This window comes from Lepisosteus oculatus, chromosome 10, assembly GCF_040954835.1.
Source record: "Lepisosteus oculatus isolate fLepOcu1 chromosome 10, fLepOcu1.hap2, whole genome shotgun sequence".
NCBI lineage: Eukaryota > Metazoa > Chordata > Actinopteri > Semionotiformes > Lepisosteidae > Lepisosteus > Lepisosteus oculatus.
In genome coordinates, this window is record NC_090705.1 from 42,413,776 (window position 1) to 42,428,211 (window position 14,436).

Here is a 14,436-nt window from a genome sequence, read left to right on the forward strand (position 1 = left end):
AGTTGCTGTTTATTCAGGATAAGTTAAAGTTTCTTCATCTTTGAAGTATATCATTTAATAGTTAATAAATGCCTAAGCATTACATGAGACCAGTTATAGCATTTAGGATCTCTGAATAAAAGATACAAATCATTGGGTAAATTACAAGCAGCTACAGTCTATTTCTTTGAACCGTCATTCAGTGAGAATTCAGGTGAGCCTTGCTTTTCTGGGGAAAAGGGGGGTGGATAATACACACTAAACAAAGCTTTAAGTGAAAAGTTTGCACAAAGAATTTTGCTGCAGCTTTGCCAAAACTTTACACAGTTGAAGCTTTGCCAGTATGTTCTTCTGTTACAGACTTCACAGCTGAACTTCAAAGGGACTGCTCTCTCATTTTAGAGAAAAAAAACTCCAAATTGGGCTCTAGGCTGATAGCTGCTCAACAATACACCAGTATCCGGCCATAAGAGAAATTACAGCTCTAGGAATCTTTCATCATGCGGCCCTGCTGTGGCCTCCCACATCAATGGATCAAAGTGAACCTTGATAATAATAACAACAAATACAATCCCGAGAGGCACAGAGAGGGGAGTTCCAGGCTCAGTCGGGTATCGCCAGGGAGGCTAGAAACATGAGATGCTTGTTGTGAATGGAATGTGATCACAGGAGAGGGTGAGTCTGTAAGATTTGAAAGACTCAAAATAGCTTTTCAGGGGGCCTCAGGAAACTCACCTGGCAGCCTGGGACATTTTTTGGAGAGTGTGGACAAGATCAGCCCCCTCCTTAAGGCACTGCAAGTGTTTCTCGTTTGAAGTGATCTGGAAGAGAAAAAAAAAGTTGAGATGCTTTTAGCAAAATGTATTTTGACACAAGCACTTTCATGCAAGCACTTTTCATTGTTTATATTGTTCATCTTTGAATATCTGGACTTTCCAAAAGCCATTGACAAGGTACCTCTTATGCAAATACACACAGAGGTAGAACCAGCAGGTTATCTGCCGTCGATATTAAAGAGGTGTCGTCTGTATTAGGTGGTGAGGCAGAAGGAATGGCAAACAGCCTGGGTGTAGGGTGTCACAAGGACAATGCAAGGTGATAAGCAGCAGAAATTATTCTGAAAGGATTAGACATGGGGAAGAAACGTTTTAAAACGTAAACTTTGCACTGACACAAGCAAACACTCTCTCCTGAGAATAATGCATGGACTGAATGACTAAATCACACTTTAAAACTGAAACACTGGAATCATTCTAATTTAAACTCAATACTGAGTAATAGTGCAAAGGAAAACAGCTCTGAATGGCCTGATTTCATTACAGATTAAGCTGTCTTCAACTCTATTATTCCCTCATCCTGTTTTTTTTATTTTAATATTATCTGAGATATCTGGGATGCTATTGAGAAACAACAGGGCACTGTCGCACAGCGGCCTGAGAAGGCCGAAGTAGGTCTCTTCTATAAAAGCCTGGCTCAGCTGCAGAGCACTCAAGTGATGTAAGTGCAGTTTATTTACAGTGTTCTCCATTCCCCACACAAGAAAAGGAACTCCCCAAAAAGGAACAAAAATAATCGTTCAAATAAAGACAAATCCTCCTGCAATTACTCTTACTGCCTTCTCTCTGCTTTTGGTCACAACTACCTGACTCACCAACTGACCGATTATTAGGCTGAGGAGCTGGCCTATATACCCACCCCTTTGGAACAAACCATTTCTTCTTTACATAACCTTAATTCACAAATTATAAATCCATAATACATCCATTTGATTTCCTACAAAAGAACAGCATCAAATGTATCTCAATAACACACAGCATACATTTCATTTTATCCCAGGTCAAAGAAACATCAATACAAACAATAACTTTCCCCCCCTCTTCACGTGCGTGTGGTTTTAACCATCTCCATAAATACAGCTTTAGAACTGGGGTTAGGTTTGGCCTTCCAGGGCCACCATAGGATGACTCACCCCAGGAGGACCAACACCCTTGGTACTATGAGATCCAGTAGGGGACCCCTTTGTTCTGGGAGCCTGGCTGCTTGGTTTCGTCCCGACATTCCTTTGTCTTGGAGTTCACACGAAGGGATTCTGGCCTTTCCAAAAGCACTGGTGTTGAATTGTAAGATTCACACATTCTTAGAAGACTTTTTGTCCCCGTGTGTGGTTATGGAAACAATTGTAAGAACTAGACTAGAGGATCACCTAGAAGGTAATAGTCAAAACATTTATTTATAAAAAGGTATGTTTTGACCAACCAACTTATTACAGTTCTTTGAACAAGTAACAACAGGCATATAGGGCATATAATATTTGGATTTTCAGAAAGCTTTTGATCAAGTATCTCGTAAACAATTCTCAAATTGCAGGTTGTAGGCAAAATGTGGGGAAATGCAATGTTTGGATTGAGATTTGGTTATTAAATAGAAAACGGGGTGTAGATATGGGGTCAAACTGGAGAGCCTGCGCACCAGAGTCATGAAGATCAGCATCACTGCTCTTCAGAATTCATATCAGTGATCCTCACGTTGTAATTATTGCCCAAAAGCAGAGAGAAGGGTAGAACAGCTTACAGAGGGCCAGGGCGACGAGGGCAAGAGCTGGGGTGTGGGGTGGGACAGAAAGAAGAGACGAGCTGAGAATGGCTGGGGGCAGTTTACAGGAGGTGTCGAATCGCAGCAATCTGCAAATGAATGGGAAGACTGAAAGCAGACTGAATCACTGGGCGGGGGCTCGTCACTCCATGGCCAAACAGCACACAGAGATTGCTGGTCTCGCGATTTGCAAAAGAGCACAGCGAGACGGAGAAACGCCGAGAAGCCTTGATGAGAAACGGGTATTTTATCTGGAGGTCAAAGATGGGTAGTCTGTTGCACGGATTCAGACTGGGGCTGTCTGACACCTTTACTGTTTTTTCAGTGAGTTGATTTGGTATGAGATTTGGATCACATTTCTTTGCCTTGCAAAAGCATGTTTCTATTTAATGATGAAACAAACATTCATCGGAAGTCAACAGTGTACCAGCCGTGGTGATTTACCAGAATGGTCCTGCCCTGGTTTGTCAAGCTTTCCTCTTCTTTCCAATGACAAATCTGTATCCAAACGCACGACAGACACAACAGCGCTGGAGTGATTCTGCCACAGATGTCAACTGTAAAAAGAAAGCTGCACTAGGGCTCCGTGGCTCTAAACAGATCTGAACTCAACCTGCTATTCACGGCAGTTTAGCTTATTATAAGACTTCAACGAGATAAGGAGGGACATGCATTACAATTCACGGTCAGGGGCAGAAAGAGTTTCTCCGTCGTGCACCAGTGAGTTTTCTCCAGGAACCTGTGAGATTTCATTTCAATTACCTGTGCTAGATGTGGCTCTAAGGCAAGGAGAGTGACTCTGAGTCCCTGCTAGAAGTTTATGAATTCACTAATAGATGTTCGCTGCTATTGAAAATGACACCTCGACAGGCTTCCGTTCCGCAGCTGTGCTGCACTGCTGTTGCCAGGCAACCGGGATATGAGATCAGGACGGCTCTTTAGCTAATTAACGTGACTAAAACAAGAAGATTTATACTCGGCACGGCATGCTCAGATTCAAGACTACACTCTGGAATCAGAGGAAAGTCTAAAAAAAGATACAAGAATCTGTAAGTAATGCCATCATTTTGAAACGTACAGTAAAAGCTGAATGCCAGTAAGTTTAGTTAATGCACACTTTCTGTACAGCAGCAATCATGCGAAATTTCAATCGACGACCACACACACTAATATCCCTGGAAGAAAACTGATTATCCCACAAAATGTCAACACGTCTTTTTTAACTGGAAAAGAAAATGAGGACTCTTGGAAAAATGTCACACGTCACACACAAAAATCTACTTCACCAGCATCAGCAGAAATGGCAAAGATTTCCAGAGCTCTTACTGTATTTCATCATGACGTGTCTGTGTTTGCTACAACGGACACAGGCAGCAGTTGGGTCATGAGGACACTCAAGAGCAACACAAGCGTGCTTGGAAACTGCAGCACAGAAGGAGTGAGGCTCTCTCTCTCCCAGCAAGGCTTGTGCACAGGTAGGACAAGAAACTGGTCCACTGGTGGCCCAGTAAACTGTCATGACCTATGGTGACAGAAGAGTGTGCTCCATGGGATTCTTACTGGCACTGTCCTCTCAGGACAGGACCCAGTACAGCAGACAGCACCACCTGATGCTCTTGATGCTCTTGATCTTGAGAACTGGATGGCTGTCTGGGTTAATGTGCTTTGGCCTTCAGGCCCAGCGGTATGCGTACACTTCCAAACAAAAAGCAGGTGTAGAAAATTAACTCGGGTGACTAATGAATTGAATAATGCAGTAACAGCGGAGATTCAAAGATAAAGACAATAACACAGCATTTACCGTTTTCCCCTTTCCCCTTCAGCCCTGCTAAGGATGGGTGAATGGGCCAAGCACAGCTTTGAAAACGATCAGTCCATGGCTAATGGATGATAAAAGGAACATTATCTGTGTGGTGTTACAGCACCTCCAACGCCGTGACAAATACCTGGTTTATTGCTCTGTAGAAGCGGTTACCCTGATATGCATATATTGCAAACAACTCATAAAAAAGTTACTAGAGCTATGCTGACCCTTTGATCCATCATTTCAATTTAACATTGAGAATCTGAATTTGAACCCAGTCCTGGGATCCCCTCCCGCCAAAACAAATCAGTAACAATCCGCTTTCAGCTTTCACAAAGCCCTTTCTGTAAAACTCCTCTTCAGTTAATGCCAATAATATGAAAATTTATGGATCTCTGAAGTCCTATATTTGTTTGCATATTTTTTAGTTGTATTCTTCAGTAGCAAATATCCTTTAATTCAAACCCTTAATAGTGATGTCATTGGTATACTATGTCAGGTTTCACCATCTCCTCTTTAAACATCAGTCGTAGAACGTTTTCTTATACATTATATTGGAGACATGTTTACACACACTTGGTTGAATCTTGAAAATAATTCTGTGTCAGCAGCAGGTACGTCTGCTTTTCCTGCTGCTTAATTTAACACGTTCTGAAAGGTGCCTTTAAAAGGATCGTTTCTTAACAATCCAAGCAACACATTTCCTGATAAATGTTTGCTGAACTTAGCCGAGTTCAACACTGCCTGACTCCATTAAAAACCCCCAAGTAAGCAAACTGATCACCTACAGAGGGACTGTGACCCTATTCTCTGTCCTGAAATAACCTCCACCAGCAGCAAGGACTTTTACTTACAGTATATAAATCCAAATACGTGGTGCTGTCGTTTCCTCTTTTCAGTTGTGCAAAGTACAGTATGTGGTCATTGCCAATAAAGTAAAATCGCATGTTTCTGTGTGGGGAATTAGACTGACATTTACTGAGATCACTGCCACCCGGTTATTTTCTAAATATAGAGTAAAGAACTTAAAAAAAAAAACAGATGAATATTATGTGACAGTTCTGGCAACATGACAGATTAGATTTTCATTTATTTTACAATGTTCATAATCACTTCGATAGCAGGAAGAATCAATATTAACAGATTTAATAATCTTACACTTTCTAACACCTGGGTTTGACTGTTTGCAGGAAAACTATCTAATGCCAGTCTCCTCTGCTGCACATGCAGAATTAATGACAATGACATATAATTATGACATCCACAGATTCCCACAAATGCATGAGAAAATACTAATCCTCCTAAAAAAGCAATAAAAATATTTCAAGATGTTTAAAACCAGCAATTATTTTAGCTGCCGTCTTTGCAACGTTCTTTATTGATGGCTATGTTTTGTAAACAACTATATTTCCTTGAGGAAATGGTTGCCAAAGGCCGTGAAGGCCGGCTATATGGCTATTGACTGTGCTCTGGGAAAACAAGAGAAAAAGGGTGGCAAGACTGACTTTTATAGGGAAAAAATACCAGTCGTGCCCAGTGAATGAATACTAAATACTAAAGCCTTCATTACTCTCATTTCTGTATGGGGGACTGGCCTGAGCTCTGGACATTAGCCATTTTCTCATAGCTGATAGTCTATACCAGCAAACTGGTTGATACTTTTGCTGTCCAGTTAATCAGTACACATGACTGAAATGTTTAAAAATCACATGGTTCATATTTTAATTAATTTATGCTAGATTCTGGTACATACTGACACTTGTGGACAGCTAATACAGTACTATTACTAATACCAAGAAATCATACGGTATTTTGCATACTAATTTCATGAAGAAAACTGCTTAGTGGAGAGGATTCAAATTAACAGTCTCAAAGCTAAATAGTAAAGAATTTGTGAACAGACATTTACTTAAGAGCTCATCATTTTGAAAGGAAAACCTTTCAGTAGGGTTTTATTAGGTTTGACTATAAGTATGTACAGTTTATAAGGGGTAACTGGCTATTGTGCAACTGGATTTTATCTGCCAAAGACTCGCAGTCTGCTAACAACTAATTTTCTTCTTGTGGCTAGCAAAGGAGCAAGTGAAGGTTTATTCCATGCTGGAAAAAGAAAGAAAAACAACATTTTGGCGGTGGAGCATCTCGAACGTCTTGTGACTAGTGCATAAAGTGTTCTGTCGGGTTTGAGAGAAGACAGAAAGACTGAATAAAGATGACGCGTTCTTTCTATCTTCCCAACAGGGAGGTGAGGTATTTGCACCTATTTTTAAAGCCATACGACCCAGAGCTGAGCAGTAGCGGTAGGAGCACAAGACACCAAAAGCCCTCTTGTCTTCTGCCAGGTGTGTAAACGGCAGGGCTCTCCACACTGTTCCAGCAAGGCGCTGCGCCCTGGCAGAGTTTTGCGGGCTCCTCTCTCAGCCCAAGTCAAACAGGAGACAGTTTAAAGCCTGAACACCCTGGAGGACACACATTTCTTTCCAAGCCGTCCCAGAAGATCAGAAATCAGAAAACCAATGCTTAGATTCCATTGCAGTACATATCCAGTTTATAAACCAGAATTTACCTTCTTAGATAATTTTTCTTTATATATACAATCATCACCCAAATAAACTATTATATTTGTGTTATATTTGCTGTGCTTGATCAAAGCAATTTCTTTTAAACTGAGGAGTAAAATTGTACTTTTGCTTGCATACAGGATAAAGGAAGAGCTCCTTAGCTTACTAACAAGACAGTCTGGGGATTTCTATCTTTCAGATCTTGAGGGAGAACTAGCCATTTAATTACAAACAACGTACCCAAGAGTTTGAGTTAAAATGCAGCCACAAATCTTAGGAAAATGTGATGAAATGAAAACTTTTTAGTGCAACAAACCTGAAGAGTTACATCTAGTATTTATGACTAGATTTATCAGTGTTAAATGCTCTCGTGTTTTATGTTCATTTGATTAGGCTATAAAGCAGGGAATGGCATTTTTCTTTGAACTGTTTTTGAAAGAAGTACAACCTGTGCCTCCTCTATTTCTAATATAATAAAGCAATTAAGAATGTCTTTGATGAAGAACTAAAAAAAAGTACGTACATAGATTTCACAGCAGTGTGATTAATGAATAACAATTAAGACTCTTTGTTCATCACTCGGTTTAGAGAGGAGACTGAGTGCTGTTTTTCAGGGACCATCGAAATGCTTAATTAATTTCCCTCTTCCTTAGTTCAGGTGCAAATCATCCTTGTGCTTTATTATTTAAATTGATTATGCAAGCATCTGTTGACAATTTACGTAACAAAAACCTAAAAGGAAAACAGCTTCAGTGTATATTGGTGTGCCATTTTGCATTCTTCCAATTCACTTCCTAATACAGATTTATGTGCATCAAGATTCATCAGTTAGCTTTAATTAATTGAGAAATTCATTATCTGGGTAGAGGAACTGAGAAACTGGGAAAATCCTACCAGCAGAAAAAAAATAATTTTAAGCAGTAATAAAAAATAATGTTGTGAATTTTCTACCTATTTATAATTTACTTTTATCCCTTCATTCCTTCAGTAAATGTCTTATGCAATGCTTGATAACATTGCTAGCAGCGCTAGTGTCCCGGGTTCGATCCCTGGGGTGCTATTCTGTGGGGAGTGTGCATGTTCTCCCCGTGTTCGCGTGGGTTTCCTCCCAGGGTCCAAAGACATGCTGGCAGGTTAACTGGCTCCTGGGGAAATCGGTCCTGGTGAGTGAGTGTGTGTGTCTGTCCTGTGGGGGACTGGCGTCCGTCCAGGATGGGCCCTGTCTTGTACCTGTCTCTGGCTCCCCGAGACCCCGAACTGGATAAGGTGGTTAGAAAGTGGTTGGATGGATGCTAAGACTGACAATTTAAACTACTTACCAATTTAATTTCTGAAGGTACAGTTAGTTTTTATGTTAATGTATAAAGCACATGATTATTTTAAGGTTTTATTCCACGAGAAGAGTCTTGCTCCTAATATGAGATCTGCTGAGTCAAGTACCTGCTGCAGACTAGGTTCCACATAATTTGCCACAGAGCATTCTCAAGAGCAGGAGCACATCTGTGCCGCTAACTGGCAAATCCATTAGAGACTGGAGATGAGAATGTCACCATGTTTAAAACCCACTTTAAAACTTGATTATTTTACGTTTTAAATTTTAATGGTTATTTTACGTTTTTTTAATCCTGTATCTTACTGAACAGTGAAGTGAGGTTCTTGAAAAGAACTCATAAATAAAAAAAAATGCATTTTATTGTATACTATTAATTGATTTTACAAACTAAAAACTTAGGTGCACAGGACAAAACTGAGGCCAGTACATAACAACTGTAATAGAAAGAAATTAAAAAATCATCCATTGGAGCTATAATAGAAAATCTTCAAGGTCATAATATCCAGAGTGCACAAAGGACCGTGACACAGAAGGATTATAGAACCTGCTATTTTAGTGTATTTCCGACTGTCAGTCTGAAACCTTGAAAACACCAGCTTGCCTGAGTCGCATCTTCACTTAGAGCTGTAAAGATATTTCATTCTGAAGGCACCTCTGGTGGTCAAGCTACTTTAAACCACTAAGCAGAGCTGCTGCTCCGAGTCCTTCCCCCTGTTTCAAGCCCTGTGAAGGCAGACAGGACCCTCGATGGTGGAAAAGTCAACCAAAGACAAAGCTTTGTAAACAAACATCAATGGCTTTTAAAATGCAATCGGTATGATGACCTGTGTGGAAGACGAACGGTCACTTACACTCAACGGCTCATTCTTTGCCTTTTGGTAAACGGGGTAACTAACATTTTTTTTAAGTTTAGCATATTTATAACGAAGAGCAGTGATAAAAGGCAGCTGTGCAGCATGAAAGTGAAGAGGAGACCATCAACCTTTCGATGCCAATTAGGCAGGCAGTTTCTGAACACTTCATAATTTATGAGCTTGAAAGACAGTGCCCATGAGCAGAACAGGTCCTGGGCTCATTAAAGGAGAATGACAGCAGGAGCAGAACGACTCTACAGCACAAGCCTGGCTGCAGGTTTCAGTACATCACTTCAACTCGAAACAAACGACCTGGAACTACATCAAATTATATTAACTCGGAACACTTTGCTCTAAGGACAATGATATATGTACAGTACATTTCTGAAGTATTAAGTAATCTTCAAACATAAAACTGTAAGAATTAAATGCAAAATATGCACGTGATAATAAGTTTTACTATTTTCACTGCACCTTTCAGGAAACAGCATCTAGGTGCTTTCCGATTAATTCTAAAGCAAAACATTAGGAAAACATTAATATACTGTATTAACCTAATATATTTAACGTGGAGGAAGAGCGAAAGAGAGTCAGCAACAGAGCAAAGCCTTGCTTTGGGAACAGAAAGACGGCCAGAGTCCAAGCAGCACAAAAGCACGCGTGGGTGGAGAGGGCAGAGAACAGCTCACTGACGCAGCCAGAGGCCAGACCACTCAGATCCTTAAAGGTGAGCAGCAGCGTTTTAAACCTCATTCTGGAGTCCACAGGGAGACAGTGTAAAGAAGCAAAAACAGCGGAGATATACTCCCCACATTTCATTTCAATTTAGATCTGAGCAGCTACGTTCTGAACATATTGCAACCATTGTGTGGACACTGCAGCCAGCACTGCATTTCAGCCACAGCCATTGCATTGCTCAAACCTCGACAAAGACAAATGCATCCTCTGCATCAGACAAGGAGAGAGGTGAATGGATTCTAGTAGTGTTGCAAAGATTTTAAAAACATTACACTGTCCGTGCATTTCAAACACAAGACTCAGATCAAAGATGGCACCAAGATACCTGACCTGAATACCTGGACTGATTCCACCACCATGAACAGCCAAACTAAAGCTGACAGCTACAAAAACAGGAAAAAACAAGCAAGAGCAAGCCACTTTGCCATGCTTGCTCATGTGCTAAATTAATGTTAAGAAGGAAAGCCATGATTTAGGCATCAACCACCTGTCTGGGAAGCTTGCTCCAGATTCCCAGTAGTCTTTGTGTTTTCTATTCTGTCTCCTAAATGGCTAAAATGGCCTTTAGTTTGCAGTTATAACCCCATGTACTTGTTCCACTACTGAGTGTGAAACTGCCCCTCTGGGAGTCCCTATGCTCAGATCTCATCTCATCCAAATCTCCTTTGTTCTAGAATGATGTCTGTATATGGCAGTCCCCAAGAATAATTTCTGGTGTTCTTCTTTAAACCCTTTCAGAGGGCAAAATATCAGTTTTTGGCATGGTCTTACGGGTCTTGAAAAGTTAAAGCATAAGACACACAAATTCTGTAAATACCCTGGCATTTTGTTTTTTTTATTGCTTCCCATCCTTGCCTTGACATAGAATAATCTACATCAACACCTAGATTCCATCAATGCTGTCTTCACATCACTCTTTGCACATGTATATAACATATCTGAATAACACATCTGCCTTGCACATTTTGCAATTAAACTCTTTTTAGGGAATATTTTTAACAAAGTAGCCATCCCCACAACAGCAACCAAAACAAAATCAGTGTCGGAGTACCTTCAGGGTGGTGTCAGTTGGGGCGATGGTGGCAATATGCACGAGCAGATGAGCACTAAGTACTAGTATCCATCTCAGCCCGTTGTTTACCACACTAATGCCGTGTGGTTGGTTCATTTGCACTCCAAAACTGCGACTATCTTGGAAAATGTGTCATTATTCATCTCTGTTTTAGTTTTCTCTATGAGGTCAAAGCTGCTGCAGTTCTCTTGTGTTTTCTTCCTTGTACGTCTGGCTTTGAACGGTAAGCTTTAAGTAATGGATGTGTAATTAGTTGGAGGTTTGTCCTGGGCAGCCCCGAGGAGCCCTGTCGCTCACTCCCTGGCCCCCAGTCCCCTATTTTACCTGCTCTCGCGCCTCCCCGACACCTCGGCGCCCTGTCAGGTGAAACTCATCCTGCACCCCATTTGTTCCACAAGGACCCCCCCATGCCTCATAAACCTCAACCCCACCTCTCTGCGCCCGTCTTTCAGCCACACGTTAGAAGACCACCTCATCTCTCGGGGTCTGGGCCCGCGTGGGGAACTGGTTTAATTCCCGGGAAGACCTCTGCTGACGGTCTGCTGCTAAGTGTGCAAGCCCAATCCTTAGTCTTGTAGAACTGAGAACTTACCTCTTCCTGTGGAATCTGTTCCATCATGGACCACGACAAGTAGACTTAGCCTGGCTCTGGCTAGGAGACAAAATGTTTTATTTCTTCTTCTTCCTGCTTTCCAGCGTGAAACTGACCTTCCCTTGAACTTTTCTTCCTTTCTTTTTTTTTGCATCAAGTATATACAGATACAACATTTGTAAGGGGCTTGTGCTTCAGACCTCAGCTCTCTCCTTCACTTTTAGTAAGAGAGAAAAAAAATAAACACTGGTATTTTAAACTGAGCTCTTCCACGTCTGTTTGACAGACACTCAGGCACTATGTGCTGGTCTACCACTATTAGTTTAACCAGACAAGAAGTCTGGGAATTATGAATTATGGGATATTCAGACAGGCTAAATAAAAGTTTATCCAAAACATCCAAAAGCATGCACCTTGATAGTCTCTTGCCTTCCTCTGTGAAGATTTAAGGTAGCTTCCTTGTGCCGATGGGACGTACTGATAAGGTGAAGAACAAGGGGCAGCAGTGTTTGTGTTCTATACCTGTGTGAAAACTACAGTTGTCTTAGTGCTCTGATGAGTCATCTTACATAAAGATAAACCTTGGATGCAATTAAGATAACACAGATATTGCCTGAGGTGTGTAAAGCTGATTCGGCAGTTAAAAGATAAATACATATCTCAGAAACGCAACTCCAGTGCAGAGATAATCAAAAAGAACAAGTGTGAAGAAACCAACTGCAGAAGAGGACAGGAGACTTTGTCATAAAAGACACACGTCTTAAGCCTTATCACTTAATTGGAAACAGTTTAGCCCACCATGCCCTAAAAGGGAAACAAATAGAAAACACAAATATTGCTAATGAAGCACAACAGGAAGAGTTGTTAGCGGGATTAATTCCAATACGGTCTGGTGCTGATCGATGAGCCCCAGTTTGGAAGCCCCTGGCGAGGGCACAGACAGAGCCACCTCATGCCATCAGTTTTTTATTTCTGTTACACTACTGCAATGCCGTATGTCTGAATTATTCATGAGTTCAATATGTGCAGCAATTCTGAACCATTCCTTTCTGTCCTTGGAGGGTTTTTTTTCCCTGTTTTTTAACTAGGTGTGGAAAGGCCAGAAAAGGTGAATCTGGAAACTTCAAGAATTCTAACTACAGGATTTGATAAATGAATTATGATGCAGAGCCACAACAGAAAAAGAATGCAAAGCGAGGGCTCCTATTTGCTGGGTCAAGCAGTAATCACAGTCTTCACAACACTAATCATATGTGTCCCTTTTTATTTTTGAAGATCAGGTCAGTGGTTAATTGCCACAAGTTATTAAAAGCAGACGGCAAACTCCCACAGCCAGTACATAGTTAGCATATCATCAAAAACCCCTTCATGAAGATATTTTCAAATTGGAATAAATACTCAAAATATTCCAATGAAACTAAAGCACATGTCTTCATATTGTACTCTGATATGACACTGTATATTTTAGATGTTGCAGCTCTATGTCATATACATAAATATTTTTAAGACTTTTCAAAAGGGAAGTTATGTACAGTACACATGTGTAAGTGTCTGTGTGTACAAAATAGGCTAAGTAAATTCTGAATTGGTCTTCCAAACTGCCTGCAGATCTCAAGACAGGTGGCATGAAGGTAAATTAATAATGACAGGTCACTTCATTCCATTAACACTGATGTGCAAGCACCTTTGTGATAATTACGAGTGGGACTGAGCCTTGCAAATCAATACAGGAGCTCACCAAATTAGCTACTTCAACACACAGAAACCTGCTCCTTTGCAATTTAGCACACATTTGCAGATCTAAACAAAGGATCCAAGTATAACCTGAAACTATATCCAATTATATAAACGTATAACAAATCATTCTAAGCAAAAGAACACATACAGTATATTTCTGAAGAACTTACTAAACATGCTGAAGATACTTCACCCTAAAGTGGGCAGGTCATTTGAAACACCCAGCTTGTTTGACTGCGAGAAGCTAATTTATCCAAGACCTCATCTTGAGAGAAAGCTGGGCATATGGCTGTTGTGACAAACAGGCAATACAGACAGGCTACCAACAGGCTGCAACAGATGCAATTGCAAAATGGTGCCCTCTGTCCAAACGTAACAGAAAAGCCAGAAAGTGGTAAATATGCTTAAATAAGTGAATTTCCACAAGTGTATGGTTTATTAAAATGATGTACTTAAGATGAGTAAAATAACAATATACCTTTATGTTTCTGGTACTACTATTTACATTATCATTGAACTTTAACATTAAACTGGTATCTGCAAAATGAATTATTTCGGCCATCAACCTGCCTACACAGTCTCACAATCACCTGATGAAACAAATGCACAAATGTTCTAAATATAGTATGGAAAAAACAACCAGAATTGGAAAACTGAAATACTGCATGATTTATTGGGTAAGCCACATGTCTATGAAATAGGCTGACATGTTTAATAGCACTCAGAAATTATTCCAATTAAACTACTATTAATAACATTTCTAGCAATAACTTGGTAGATGGCTTGGGGAATTATTAAAAATACAGGAGACTTTTAGTGAGTATATTGCAGGACTAACAAAGGCTGTTCTGTCATCTAGAAACTGACTCCCTGGGTTGTAATGGAAGATATATCAACATTTATGCATGTTTTAATGTAAGATTAGACAAGCATGTGTTCTTCTGTGATGTACAGATGAGGAAGAACGAGAGAGACAAATTCTGATTCCTGCTTGAGGAAACAAGAGCCTTTGAAGTGCCAGGTGAGACGCAGAGTTTATTGAGTAGGTTCTAGACATACTTTCAAAGCACAGATATATATATATATAAATCTAGAATATAAAAATAAAAGCATATATATAAATTCATATTTCATATATAAAGCATAAAATTTTATGCAGGCAAAAAAAGTGTTC

General features: G+C 40.3%; 1 protein-coding gene across 2 annotated transcripts in view; it reads right to left on the reverse strand.

Annotated features, from left to right (window-relative positions):
• Positions 1 to 14,436, reverse strand: part of ulk4 (unc-51 like kinase 4) — a 112,379-nt gene that overhangs the window by 929 nt on the left and 97,014 nt on the right. For both annotated transcript variants that reach the window (XM_015357027.2, XM_015357026.2), the window contains exon 36: positions 715 to 800. In XM_015357027.2, coding sequence (XP_015212513.2) covers positions 715 to 800 — 86 coding nt within the window. The remainder of the gene's footprint in view (positions 1 to 714; positions 801 to 14,436) is intronic.